Here is a 15,023-nt window from a genome sequence, read left to right as displayed (position 1 = left end):
AAGCCCAAGTAACCTACACTATTCCAATATCATCCAATAAAGGGTCAAAACTCACCTCTTGTTACCCAAATAAGCAGATATGTACCCTCTAACTGAGAAAACAGATGGAGTGTCAGCTTAACAAGTTATCAGAGGCACTCCCCCAATACTGACTCATTGACAGCATGGCACTCCCTCAGCACTGACCCTCTGACAGTGCGGCACTCCCTCAGCACTGACCCTCTGACAGTGCGGCACTCCCTCAGCACTGACCCTCTGACAGTGCGGCACTCCCTCAGCACTGACCCTCTGACAGTGCGGCACTCCCTCAGCACTGACCCTCTGACAGTGCGGCACTCCCTCAGCACTGACCCTCTGACAGTGCGGCACTCCCTCAGCACTGACCCTCTGACAGTGCGGCACTCCCTCAGCACTGACCCTCTGACAGTGCGGCACTCCCTCAGCACTGACCCTCTGACAGTGCGGCGCTCCCTCAGCACTGACCCTCTGACAGTGCGGCGCTCCCTCAGCACTGACCCTCTGACAGTGCGGCGCTCCCTCAGCACTGACCCTCTGACAGTGCGGCACTCCCTCAGCACTGACCCTCTGACAGTGCGGCACTCCCTCAGCACTGACCCTCTGACAGTGCGGCACTCCCTCAGCACTGACCCTCTGACAGTGCGGCACTCCCTCAGCACTGACCCTCTGACAGTGCGGCACTCCCTCAGCACTGACCCTCTGACAGTGCGGCACTCCCTCAGCACTGACCCTCTGACAGTGCGGCGCTCCCTCAGCACTGACCCTCTGACAGTGCGGCACTCCCTCAGCACTGACCCTCTGACAGTGCGGCACTCCCTCAGCACTGACCCTCTGACAGTGCGGCACTCCCTCAGTACTGACCCTCTGACAGTGCGGCACTCCCTCAGCACTGACCCTCTGACAGTGCGGCACTCCCTCAGCACTGACCCTCTGACAGTGCAGCACTCCCTCAGCACTGACCCTCTGACAGTGCGGCACTCCCTCAGCACTGACCCTCTGACAGTGCGGCACTCCCTCAGCACTGACCCTCTGACAGTGCGGCACTCCCTCAGCACTGACCCTCTGACAGTGCGGCACTCCCTCAGCATGGACTGGAGTATTTCCTGTGTTTGGTTCTCCAGTGTCTCGCTGCTCACTGAGCTATTCTGGGACTGGGATGTCTGTTGTCGATAACATCATTTGCTGCAGGTTGTTTAGATGGCAGTCAATGTCAGGGTGAAGGAGGCGAAAGCCCAGACTGACGCAGGTAAACACGTCAGAACAGATCTGAATGAGCAGTGAGGTTGCTACACTGAGTACAGTCACACTGGCTGTGTGTAACTGTCACCTGATTTCAGTCTCTCACGATGTCCGGTAATTGTCCTCAGTTCCATTGCCCTGTGACGGGGTTTCCTGTGTCTGACTAGGCTGTGGTGCTGTTATTGAGTTGTGCTGAGGTACAGTCTGAGGTGCGGTGACTCGCTGTGGGTTTTGTTTTGAGGCCTGTTGCTGTGGTAACTGTTGTCCCTCTCTTTGCCAGCTCTATCGGACCCAGCAGCAAAGGAGAATTGTATGTTACACTTACTCCGCTCACTGCCCGATCCAAACCTCAACACCCTGCTCTTCCTATTGGACCATCTGAAAAGGTATGGATTTCTAAAGCCCATTGTGCTCCCCCTCTCCCTCACTCCCACCCTCTTCCCCACCCTGTCCCCCTCCCTCTCTTTCCGTAGGTGGGATTGATTTGGGATGTGAGCGCAGTGTTTCACATTGGAGTTGGGGTGGTACTGGGGGTTAGGTGGGGGGTCTCCCCAGTGCATGCATTTGTGTGTGTGTCCCTCGCACCCCCCCACCCCCACATCCCCCACGTCTCCCCCACCCCCTGTCTCCCTACCAGTGCATTCGCTCCTGACTCAGTCTGGCCTGATCGAGGTCATTATCATAAAAGGATTTGACCAGTTAAACACAGTGAAGCTGTTTGCACTTGTCAGTGAGATCAGAATCAAGTGTCATCAATATGGGATGGTCACTAATAATGGCAATAACTACCAGGCAATGTGGTACGTTACCCAGGGATGCCCTGTCTACAAAAACTGGACAAATCCAACCCAGCTAATTACTGCCCCTTTAGTTTACTCATTGACAGCACTATCAAGCAGCACTTACTCAGCAAAAACCTGCTCAGTGACGCTCAGTTTGGGTTCTGCCAGAGTCACTCAGCTCCTGACCTCATTACTGCCTTGGTTCACACATGGACAAAAAAGCTGAATTCCAGAGGCGAGGTGAGAGTGACAACCCTTGACATCAAGGCAGCAATTGAACGGTGTGTGGCATCAAGGAGCCCTAGTGAAACTGGAATCAATGGGAATCATGGGGGAAACCCTCCACTGGTTGGAGTCACACCTCGTACAAAGGAAGCTGGTTGTGGTTGTTGGAGGGCAGCATGGGCAAGTTGGGCTGAAGGGCCAGTTTCCATGCTGTAAACCTCTATGACTCAATCATCTGAGCTCCGGGGCATCAATGCAGGAGTCTCTCAGACTAGTGTCTTAGATCCATCTTTAGCTGCTTCATGAATGACTTTTCCTCTGTCATAAAGTCAGAAGTTTGTTGACGATTGCACGATGTTCAGCACCATTCATGACTCCTCAGAAACTGAAGCAGCCCATGTTCAAATGCAGCAAGGTCCCTCATGGGAGATTAGTTAGGAAGGTTCAGTCGCTAGGTATACATGGAGAGGTAGTAAATTGGATTAGACACTGGCTCAATGGGAGAAGCCAGAGAGTGGTTGTGGAGGATTGCATCTCTGAGTGGAGGCCTGTGATGAGTGGAGGCCTGTGACTACTGGAGTGCTGCAGGGATCGGTGTTGGGTCCATTGTTGTTTGTCATCTATATCAATGATCTGGATGATAATGTGGTAAATTGGATCAGCAAATTTGCTGGTGATACAAAGATTGGAGGTATAGTGGACAGTGAGGAAGGTTTTCAAAGCTTGCAGAGGGATTTGGACCAACTAGAAAAATGGGCTGAAAAATGGCAAATGGAATTTAACGCAGACAAGTTGTGAGGTATTGCACTTTGGAAGGACAAACCAAAGTAGAAGGTACAGGGTAAATGGTAGGACTCTGAAGAGTGCAGTTGAACACAGGGATCTGGGAATACAGGTACAGAATTCCCTAAAAGTGACGTCACAGGTGGATAGGGTCGTAAAGAGTGCTTTTGGTACATTGGCCTTTATAAATCGGAGTATTGAGTATAAAAGTTGGAGTGTTACGGTAAGGTTGTATAAGGCATTGGTGAGGCTGAATTTAGAGTATAGTGTACTGTTTTGGTCACCTAGTTACAGGAAGGATGTAAATAAGGTTGAAAGAGTGCAGAGAAGGTCCACAAGGATGTTGCCAGGACTTGAGAAGCTGAGTTACAGAGAGAGATTGAATAGGTTAGGACTTTATTCCCTGGAGTGTAGAAGAATGAGGGGAGATTTGATTGAGGTGTATAAGATTTTGATGGGTATTGATAGAGTGAATGCAAGCAGGCTTTTCCCACTGAGGCTAGGGGAGAAAAAAAACCAGAGGGCATGGGTTAAGGGTGAAAGGAGAAAAGTTTAAAGGGAATATTAGGGGGGGCTTCTTCATGCAGAGAGTGGTGGGAGTGTGGAATGAGCTGCCGGATAAAGTGGTAAATGCGGGATCACTTTTAACATTTAAGAAAAACTTGGACGGGTTCATGGATGAGAGGGGTGTGGAGGGATATGGTCCAAGTGCAGGTCAGTGGGACGAGGCAAAAAATGGTTTGGCACAGACAAGAAGGGCCAAAAGGTCTGTTTCTGAGCTGGAATTTTCTGTGGTTCTATGCAGCAAGACCTGGACAATATCCAGGCTTGGGCTTATAAATAATATCAGCAATGATCACAAGTGCCACGCAATGACCATCTCCAACAAGAGATATTTAACCATCACCGTTTGACATTCAATGGCATTGCCCATAGCTGAATCGCCCACTATCAACATCCTGTGAGTTACCATTGACCAGAAACTGAACAGGAATAGCTAGATAAATATTATGACTACAAGAGCAAGTCATTGGCTGAGAATTCTGTGGAGAATAACTCTCCTGACTCCCCAAAGCCTAATCATCATCTCCAAGGCACAAGTCAGGAATGTGATGGGACACTCTCCATTTGCCTGGATGGGTGCAGCTCAAGAAGTTTGAAACCATCCAGGGCAAAGCAGCCACTTGATTGGCACCCCATCCACCGCCTTCAAAATTCACTCTGTCCACAGCCAGCACACAGTGCCAGCCGTGTGTACTATGTACAAGGTGCATTGCAGGATCTCACCAAGGCCCCTCAGACTGCACTTTCTAAACCCTCGACTGCTACCATCTAGAAGGACAAGGGCAGTCGATATCTGGGAACACCACCACCTAGAGGTTCCTCTCCCAGTCACTCACCATCTTGACTTTGAAATATATCGCCATTCCTTCACAGTCGCTGGGTCAAATTCCTGGAATTTGCTCCCTAACAGCACAGTGGGTCAACCCACAGAACATGGACTGCAGCGATTCGAGAAGGCAGCTCACCCCCACCACCTCAAGGGCAACTAGGGATGGGCAAGAAAAGCTGGCCAATCAGCGATGCTTACATCCTGTAAATGAATTTAAAAAACTGGGTGATACAAGGGGTTTTACCCACTGTGAGCAGATTAAATTTAACAACAATCATCATCCTAACAAGAGCTAAATAGCTAAACTGAAATAAGAGTAGTAATCAATGGTGAGAGCAGAGTTGGCTGGAGTGACTGAGAAAGGAGTTTAACAGAAAGGTGGATGATCAGTAACAGCGGATGTTTCTGAATATAGCTCATGACTCACAGCAAAGATTGATCCCAACGAGGAAGGGAGATTGTAGGAAGGAGTTAAATCAACTCCGGTTAACTAAGAAAATTAAGGACAATGTTAAAACTGAAAGAACAAGCATACAATGTAGCAAAGATTAATGGCAAGCCAGAAAATTGGGAAAGTGAACAAAATAATAATAAAGAAGGACAAAATAAACTGAGGGTAAACTGGCAAAGAAGATAAAAATGAACAGTAAGAGCATCATTAAATATATAAAAAGGGGAAGCCAAAGTGAACATAGACTGCTTAGAGAATGAGACTGGGGAAATAATAATGGGGAATTAGGAAATGGCAGAGGAGTTAAATAAATACTTTCTGTCAATCTTCATGGTAGAAAACACTAATAACGTTGCAAAACAATCATGGGACAGAGGTTGGGGGAAATAAATACAATAACTCTCACTAAATAAATACAATAACTCTCTTTAGTGAGAGTTATTATATTTATTTCCTCCCTACCTCTGGGGCTAAAGACCAGTAAGTCCCCTGGACCTGTAGGTTGTATCCCAAGATATTAAAGAAAATAGCTACAGAGATAGTGGATGCTCTGATAACAATATTCCAAGAATCCGTAAATTCTGGAAAATTCCCAGAGGATTGGAAAGCTGTTAATGTAACACTCTTATTTAAAAAACAGGGAACTCTAGGTCAGTGAACTTAACCTCTGTCACTGGGAAAATGTTAGAGTCTGTTATAAAGGATGTAATAGCAGACCATTTAGAAATACATAATATAATCAAGCAGAAACAGCATGGCTTCATAAAAGGGAAATCAAACTTGACAAATTTATTAGAATTTTTTGAAGTGATAATGAGCAGGATAAATATTGGGGGACCAATTGATGTAATACACTTAGATTTCTAAAAAAATGTTTGATAAGCTTTATTGGACAAGGTACCATACAAGGTAGTATGTTAGGGAAGTGGTGAGGATAACACATCAGTGTAAGGGTCACTCACTGTGTAACTGTACAGAATCGGTTTATTCAGCAGGGTAAGGATCACTCACTGTGTAACTGTACAGAGTCACTGTTTATTCAGCAGGGTAAGGATCACTCACTGTGTAACTGTACAGAGTCACTGTTTATTCAGCAGGGTAAGGATCACTCACTGTGTAACTGTACAGAGTCACTGTTTATTCAGCAGGGTAAGGATCACTCACTGTGTAACTGTACAGAGTCACTGTTTATTCAGCAGGGTAAGGGTCACCCACTGTGTAACTGTACAGAGTCACTGTTTATTCAGGATAAGGATCGCTCACTGTGTAACTGTACAGAGTCACTGTTTATTCAGGATAAGGATCGCTCACTGTGTAACTGTACAGAGTCACTGTTTATTCAGCAGGGTAAGGATCGCTCACTGTGTAACTGTGCAGAGTCACTGTTTATTCAGCAGGGTAAGGATCACTCACTGTGTAACTGTACAGAGTCACTGTTTATTCAGCAGGGTAAGGATCACTCACTGTGTAACTGTACAGAGTCACTGTTTATTCAGCAGGGTAAGGATCACTCACTGTGTAACTGTACAGAGTCACTGTTTATTCAGCAGGGTAAGGATCACTCACTGTGTAACTGTACAGAGTCACTGTTTATTCAGCAGGGTAAGGATCACTCACTGTGTAACTGTACAGAGTCACTGTTTATTCAGCAGGGTAAGGATCACTCACTGTGTAACTGTACAGAGTCACTGTTTATTAAGAAGAAGAACATAAGAAGAAATAGGAGCAGGAGTGGGCCATCCAGCCCTTCGAGCCTGCCCCGCCATTCAATAAGATCATGGCTGATCTGTCGTGGCTCAGTTCCACATTCCCGCCCTCTCCCCATAACCCTTAATCCCCTCGCTTATCAAAAACCCATCAACCCGCGTCTTAAAAATATTTAGCAAGGCAGCCTCCACCACTTCAACGGGCAGAGAATTCCAGAGATTCACCACCCTTTGAGTGAAGAAGTTCCTCCTCAACTCCGTTCTAAATCGCTCCCCCCTTTATCTTGAGGCTGTGCCCCCTAGTCCTACTATCCTTTCTGAGCGGGAAGAGTCTCTCCACCTCTATCCTATCCATCCCATTCATCATCTTATACGTCTCAATGAGATCTCCCCTCATTCTTCTAAACTCTAACAAGCACAAGCCTAGTTTATTCAGCCTCTCCTCATAGCTCAACCCTCTCAACTCCGGTATCAGCCTAGTAAAGCTCCTCTGCACTCCCTCCAAGGCCAAAATATCCTTGCGTAAGTGCGGCGACCAAAACTGCACAAGGATCACTCACTGTGTAACTGTACGGAGTCACTGTTTACAGATGTTTCCAGGATACAGTTGCAGGCAGGATAGAGGGGGCTGTGAAAGGGATGGGAGAGTCACACTCCTGGTTAAGGAGAATATCACAGCTGTACTGGGAGAAGACATCTCTGAGGGCTCATACAGCGGGGCAATATGGGTAGAGCTCAGGAATAGGAAGGGTGTAGTCACAATGTTGGGGGTTTACTATCAGCCACCCAACATCCAGTGGGAGATAGAGGAACAGATATGTAAGCATCTTTTGGCAAAGCGTAAAAGTAACAGGGTCGTTGTGGTGGGAGATTTTAACGTCCCCGATATTGACTGGGACTCATTCAGTACCAGGGGAGTGGATGGGACAGTTTGTAAGGAGCATCAGGAGGGCTTCCTGAAACAGTGTGTAGAAAGTCCAACTAGGGAAGGGGCCACACTGGACCTGGTATTGGGGAATGATCCCGGCCAGGTGGTCGATGTTTCAGTAGAGGAGCAGTTCGGGAATAGTGACCACAATTCAGTAAGCTTTAAGGTACTGATGGATAAAGATAAGTGTAGTCCTCAAGTGAAGCAGCTAAATTGGGGGAAGGCTAATTACAACAATATTAGGCAGGAACTGAAGAATGTAGATTGGGGGCAGATGTTTGAGAACAAATAAACATTTCGCACATGGGAAGCTTTCAAACATAAATTGATCGGAATTCAGGACTGGCACATTCCTTAAGGATGAAGGATAAGTATGACAAGTTTTGGGAACCTTGGGTAATGGGAGATATTGTGAGCCTGGTCAAAGAGAAAAAGGAAGCATTTGTCAAGGCTAGGAGACTGGGAACACAGGAAGCAAGTGTGGAATACAAGGAAAGTAGAAAGAAACTTGAATAAGGAAGGCTTAAAGGGGTTACACAAAGTAATTGGCCAGCAGGATTAAGGAAAATCCCAAGGCTTTTTATACAGGTGTAAAGAGTAAGAGTGCAGCCAGGGAGAAGTTGGCCCACTCAAGGACAAGGGAAGGAATCTATGCATGAAAGCAGAGAAAATGGGTGAGGTATTAAATGAGTACTTTGTATCAGTATTCACCAAAGAGAAGGACTTGCTGGATGATGAGTCTGGGAAAGGATGTGTAGATAGTTTGAGTCATATTGACATCAAAATCGAGGAGGTATTGGGGTTCTTGAGAAACATTAAGGTAGACAAGTCCCCAAGCCTGATGGAACATACCCCAGAATACTGAGAGAGACAAAGGAGGAAATTGCTGGGGCCTTGAGAGAAATCTTCATATCCTCACTGGCTGCAGGAAGGAGGTCCCAGAGGATTGGAGAATAGCCAATGTTGTTCCTTTGTTTAAGAAGGTTAGCAAGAATATTCCAGGTAATTACAAGCTGGTGAGTCTTATGGCAGTGGTAGGGAAATTACTGGAGAGCATTCTTCGAGGCAGGATTTCCTCCCACTTGGAAACAAGTGGACGTATTAGCGAAAGGCATCATAGTTTTGTGAAGGGGAGGTCATGAGTTTTTCGAGGAAGTGACGAAGAAGAAGAAGTGGATGTTGTCTACATGCACTTCAGTAAGGCCTTCGACAAGGTCCCTCGTGGCAGACTGGTACAGAAGGTGAAGTAGCATGGGATCAGAGGTGAGCTGGCAAGGTGGATACAAAACTGGCATGTTCAAAGAAGACGGAGGTTGCCAGTGGAGGGCTGTGACAAGTGGTATTCCTCAGGGATCAGTGCTGGGACTTTTGCTGTTTGTAATATATATATGTTTGTCCATCGTCATCAATGAGGGCCACGACACCATTAGTCATTTTGAGGCTGGTTGCACTGTGTCCGAAGATGACTGATCAGGCCAATTGGGGCACGCAATGTCCTGGCACATATTGGACAGACTTGTGTAGACACTGTAGATGTTGCACTGGTGGCTCTGGACTTGCACAGCTCACACTTAAGTTGTGCTTCAGCAATACACCTTGCTTCGTGAGCTGGACAGCCTTTGTGGATGAGGCAGTGCCAGGTAGGGCGGTTTTGTGCCAACGTTTCCCAGGTGGTCGTGTCAATGTCAAGCGACTTCAGGGAGGCTTTGAGTGTATCTTTGAAATGTTTCTTCTGCCCTCCATGCGAGCATCTTCCAGCAGAGAGTTCCCCAAAAAGGAGCTGCTTGGGTATGCACTCGTCTGACACACGGATGACATGACCTGCCCACTGGGTCTGCGCTCTCATCAGCAGTGTGTGGACTGATGGTAGACTTGCTCTAGAGAGAACTTCAGTGTCTGGTACTTTGTCTTGCCATCGGATGCGTAATATTCTGCAAAGTCATGTGGAAATGATTGAGCTGTCTTGCATGCCTTTGATACACAGTCCACGTTTCACGGGCATACATAAGAACATAAGAACATAAGAAATAGGAGCAGGAGTAGGCCAACTAGCCCTTCGAGCCTGCCCCACCATTCAATAAGATCATGGCTGATCTGTCGTGTCTCAGTTCCACATTCCCGCCCTCTCCCCATAACCCTTAATCCCCTCTCTTATCAAAAACCCATTAACCCGCGTCTTAAAAATATTTAGCGAGGCAGCCTCCACCACTTCAACGGGCAGAGAATTCCAGAGATTCACCACCCTTTGAGTGAAGAAGTTCCTCCTCAACTCTGTTCTAAACCGCCCCCCCTTTATCTTGAGGCTGTGCCCCCTAGTCCTACTATCCTTTCTGAGTGGGAAGAGTCTCTCCACCTCTATCCTATCCATCCCATTCATCATCTTATACATCTCAATGAGATCTCCCCTCATTCTTCTAAACTCTAACGAGTACAAGCCTAATTTATTCAGCCTCTACTCATAGCTCAACCCCCTCAACTCCGGCATCAGCCTAGTAAACCTCCTCTGCACTCCCTCCAAGGCCAAAATATCCTTGCGTAAGTACGGCGCCCAAAACTGCACACAGTACTCCAGCTGCGGCCTCACCAATGCCCTATACAGCCGCAGCAAGACCTCCCTACTTTTATATTCAATCCCCCTCGCTATGAAGGCCAGCATCCCATTCGCCTTCCTGACCACCTGCTGCACCTGCAGGCTGGGTTTTTGCGACTCATGCACAAGGACCCCGAGGTCCCTCTGCACCGTCGCCTGCTGCAGTTTTTCTCCACATAAGTAATAATCCTTCCTACCATTCTTCCTACCAAAGTGGACCACCTCGCACTTGCCAACATTAAATTCCATTTGCCATTTCCTGGCCCATTCGCCCAGCCTATCTAGATCCTTCTGTAGACTCTCCCCACCCTCCGCACAATTTGCCTTTCCACCAATTTTGGTGTCATCAGCCTACACTCAGTTCCCTCCTCCAGATCATCTATATAAATGGTAAATAGCTGAGGCCCCAGCACCGACCCCTGGGGCATTCCACTAGTCACCAACCGCCAATCCAAATAGCACCCATTGACCCCCAGTCTCTGCCTACTATTTGACAACCAGTCCTCTATCCACGCTAACACCCTACCCCCAACTCCATGCCCCCTGACCTTCTGCAATAACCTCTTGTGAGGTACCTTGTCAAACGCCTTCTGAAAATCAAGAAAGACCACATCCACCGGCTCTCCTCTATCCACCGCCCTAGACACATCCTCATAGAACTCCAGTAAATTTGTCAGATACGACTTCCCCTTAACGAAACCGTGCTGCGTCTGCTCTATCAAGCAATTCCCCTCAAGATGCCTCACTATTTCCTCTTTGATGACGGATTCTAACACTTTACCTACAACAGACGTTAAACTAACCGGCCTATAATTCCCCGCCTTTTGCCTGGCACCCTTCTTAAACAACGGCGTAACATTAGCCGTTTTCCAATCATCCGGCACTTCCCCGGAATCCAGCGACGTCTGGAAAATAACCACCAAGGCATCCACTATCACCTCCGCCATTTCTTTCAGAACCCTCGGATGCATTCCATCCGGTCCTGGGGACTTGTCCACAATCAGCCCCTCCAGTCTGTTGAGCACCGCCTCTCTAGTAACAGTAATGTCATCGAGACCCTCCAGTCCTACCACCTTTCCATCTCTAACATCTGGCAAATTATTCACGTCCTCCTCCATGAAGACCGAAACAATACAGGAGGGTAGTGAGTACCGCAGCGCTGTAGACCTTCAGTTTTGTTGCTGGGCTGATTCCTCGACGTTCCCATACAGTGGAGCGCAGTTTACCGAAAGCAGAACCTTCCTTTGCTTTTCTGCAATTAATTTCTGTATCAATAGTTACTGCTTGGGAGAGGGTGCTGCCAAGATAAGTGAACTGGTCCACTGCCTGTAGTTTCTGCCCTTTGATTGTGATTATGGGTTTTGTGTACGGCGCATGAGGAGCAGGCTGGTGCATGGCTTCGGTCTTTTTAATGTTGATGGTGAGTCCAAAGTTGTTATAAACCGTGGAAAATTTGTCCATACTGACTTGCATTTCTGGCTGTGAGCCAACATACAGGGTGCAGTCATCGGCAAAGAGGAAATCTCTCAGAGCAGTCTCCTTCACTTTGGTAATAGCTTGCAGTCTCCTCAGGTTGAAGAGCTTCCCATCGATTCTGTACTTGAGGCTGATTCCAGCAACACTGTACTGGAAGGCATCATTCAGCATTCAGGGTGAGAGTGACTCGCTGTTTATTCAGGGTGAGAGTGACTCGCTGGTTATTCAGGGTGAGAGTGACTCGCTGGTTATTCAGGGTGAGAGTGACTCGCTGTTTATTCAGGGTGAGAGTGACTCGCTGGTTATTCAGGGTGAGAGTGTCTCACTGTTTATTCAGGGTGAGAGTGACTCACTGTTTATTCAGGGTGAGAGTGACTCGCTGTTTATTCAGGGTGAGAGTGACTCGCTGTTTATTCAGGGTGAGAGTGACTCGCTGTTTATTCAGGGTGAGAGTGACTCGCTGGTTATTCAGGGTGAGAGTGTCTCACTGTTTATTCAGGGTGAGAGTGACTCGCTGTTTATTCAGGGTGAGAGTGTCTCACTGTTTATTCAGGGTGAGAGTGACTCGCTGTTTATTCAGGGTGAGAGTGTCTCGCTGTTTATTCAGGGTGAGAGTGACTCGCTGTTTATTCAGGGTGAGAGTGTCTCACTGTTTATTCAGGGTGAGAGTGTCTCACTGTTTATTCAGGGTGAGAGTGACTCGCTGTTTATTCAGGGTGAGAGTGTCTTGCTGTTTATTCAGGGTGAGAGTGTCTCACTGTTTATTCAGGGTGAGAGTGTCTCACTGTTTATTCAGGGTGAGAGTGACTCGCTGGTTATTCAGGGTGAGAGTGTCTCACTGTTTATTCAGGGTGAGAGTGACTCGCTGTTTATTCAGGGTGAGAGTGTCTCACTGTTTATTCAGGGTGAGAGTGTCTCGCTGTTTATTCAGGGTGAGTGTGTCTCACTGTTTATTCAGGGTGAGAGTGTCTCACTGTTTATTCAGGGTGAGAGTGACTCGCTGGTTATTCAGGGTGAGGATGAAACGTGTTTTGGGTTTTGATCATGTTGTTTTTTGGGTTTAGGGTTGCAGAGAAGGAACCAATCAATAAAATGTCTCTACACAACCTGGCCACAGTATTTGGCCCAACTCTGCTACGACCATCAGAAACTGAATACAAAACTCATGCCAATATTGCGTCCGATATCTGGTCTCATGAAGTCATGGCGCAGGTATGTAACATTATTTAGCTCTCTCACAGTGAGTGTGAATGGGTGTGAGATTCGTGAGCTCTCTCACTGAGTGTGAGCAAATGTGACATTAGTGAGCTCTCCCACAGTGAGTGTGAGCGGGTGTGAGATTAGTGAGCTCTCAGTGAGGGTGTGTGGGTGTGAGATTTGTCAGCTCTCTGAGTGTGAGCGGGTGTAAGATTAGTGAGCTGACAGTGAGTGTGAGATTAGTGATCTCCCACAGTGTGTGTGTGGGTGTGAGATTAGTGAGCTCTCTCTGAGTGTGAACGGATGGAAGATTAGTGAGCAGTCACTGAGAGTGTGAGTGGGTGTGACAGTAGTGATCTCTCACAGTGATTGAGTGTGAGTGAGATTAGTGGCCTCTCGCAGTGAGTGAGCAGGTGTGAGATTAGTAAACTGTCCCACAGTAAGAGTGGGTGTAAGATTAGTGACCTCTCCCAGTGAGTATGAGTGGATGTTAGGTTAGTGAGCTCTGTCACAGTGAGTGTGAAATTAGTGAGCTCTCTCAGTGAGCATGAGCAGGTGTGAGATTAGTGACCTGTCTTACAGTGAGTGTGAGATTAGTGATCTCTCTCAATGAGTGTGAGCGGGTGTGAGATTAGTGAGTTCTCTCACAGTGAGAGTGAGCAGGTGTGAGATTGGTGAGCTCTCTGAGTGTGAGCGGGTGTGGGATTAGTGAGATTTCTCTCAGTTGTGAGAGATTAGTGAGCGCTCACAGTGAGTATGAGTGGGTGTGAGGTTAGTGAGTTCTCTCATAGTGAGTGTGAGCAGCTATGAGATTAATGAGCTCTCCCACAGTGAGAGTGAGCGGATTTAGGATGAGTGAACTCTCTCACAGTGAGTGTGAGATTAGTGATCTCCCACAGTGAGCGTGAACAGATGTGAGATTAGTGAGCTGTTTGAGCAGGTGGGGGATTAGTGAGCTCTCTCACAGTGAGTGTGAGCGGGGGCCAAACACAGCCCCTGGTGCCATTTGCTGTAGGTCGATTTTTAAAGAATATTTTCTCAGGCTCAGCTGCTCTTGGAGGGAAGAGGTTTGTGGTCTGGTTAAATTGAAGCTACTAATTGGTCTCAGTGCCTTTCCTGGAATGAGACCTTCAGGGATTTTGGCAATCCAAGAACTCCCAGTGGACAGTGCATGTCTGCAATTGGAATTGGACCAAGTGCCACTATGAAATCCCTAGGCTGCGTGACCGGAGGGGAATTAAACAGCAGAGGGATAAGTAAGAGGCAGGGATTACTGGGTCAGTAATCCTGAGACAGGCTGTGCCTGAGTTTTCGTTCCAGAGTCTTGGACAAGTGACTTAGAGCACCATCCTATCCACACTTTCATATCTGTTGATGAGATATGGGCATCAGTGGCAAGGCCAAGATTTCTTGCTAAACCCAAATTGCCCTTGAGAAGGCTGTGGTCAGGGCTGTGAGAGGAAGGGTCCTTGGGATAGTGGGGCTGCAGAGATGATAACGTAAGGGTGAAGCAGACGTGGAAGGATTGCAGAGATAGTGATCGGGGTACGGTTCTAGCTTGTGGGGGCAGGAGGGTGATGTTTGTGGAGGAGGTGTGTGTGGGTGATGGGGTGGACCTGATTGTGGTACAGGGTATAGACACTGACGCTATTTGTGTTCACCAGGTCCAGGTTCTCTTGTATTACCTACAGCATCCCCCAGTCTCCATCAGTGAACTGAAGCGAAACACCCTCTACTATTCAACTGATGTGTAGAGAGTGTTCACAACCTTGGAATCCTTCGACTTAAATTGACCAAAATAAATTTGAATGAAGAAAATATCGCAGAGCGACTCCCCTTTTTCTGAAGCGTGTCCCTTATACAGCTGTGTGCCTGGAGCAAGATGGGGACCACACTGTGTATAGTCCTGTCCTGTGTATTGTGTGTACAAGCACTGTTGGCTGTCCATCCCTTGCACTCCATCCCTCGCATGGTGCATTTGTCTTGTTTACTCGCAGAGCTGTGAGAAATTCACCAAGTGCTCCAACCTCCTGCTCCTGGAGCAGTAGGCACTGAGACTTCACTGGGGCAGCTAACAATTGTAACCAAGTGGGAAACATCATTGGAGGAATATGATGGATATGTCACTTTATAAGGATATGATCCCAGAGCCTGATTCTGGAGTGCACCTCAATTATTGGTGTCAAATGTGATTAGCATTTCATACACTCCTGATTATTAGCAACCTTTTTGCTT

General features: G+C 47.5%; 1 protein-coding gene across 5 annotated transcripts in view; it reads left to right on the top strand.

The window, feature by feature from the left end:
• Positions 1 to 15,017, top strand: part of abr (ABR activator of RhoGEF and GTPase) — a 138,725-nt gene extending 123,708 nt beyond the window's left edge. For all 5 annotated transcript variants that reach the window (XM_080183703.1, XM_080183701.1, XM_080183698.1 and 2 more), the window contains 3 exons: positions 1,538 to 1,643; positions 12,656 to 12,803; positions 14,453 to 15,017. In XM_080183703.1, the coding sequence (XP_080039829.1) occupies positions 1,538 to 1,643; positions 12,656 to 12,803; positions 14,453 to 14,542 (344 nt within the window). In that variant the 3' untranslated portion in view covers positions 14,543 to 15,017. The remainder of the gene's footprint in view (positions 1 to 1,537; positions 1,644 to 12,655; positions 12,804 to 14,452) is intronic.
• Positions 15,018 to 15,023: the final 6 nt, after the last annotated feature.

The sequence above is a fragment of the Carcharhinus amblyrhynchos genome, unplaced genomic scaffold (genome assembly GCF_965287045.1).
Source record: "Carcharhinus amblyrhynchos unplaced genomic scaffold, sCarAmb.v2.hapA scaffold_382, whole genome shotgun sequence".
NCBI lineage: Eukaryota > Metazoa > Chordata > Chondrichthyes > Carcharhiniformes > Carcharhinidae > Carcharhinus > Carcharhinus amblyrhynchos.
This window is presented reverse-complemented; position numbering and strand designations above follow the sequence as displayed.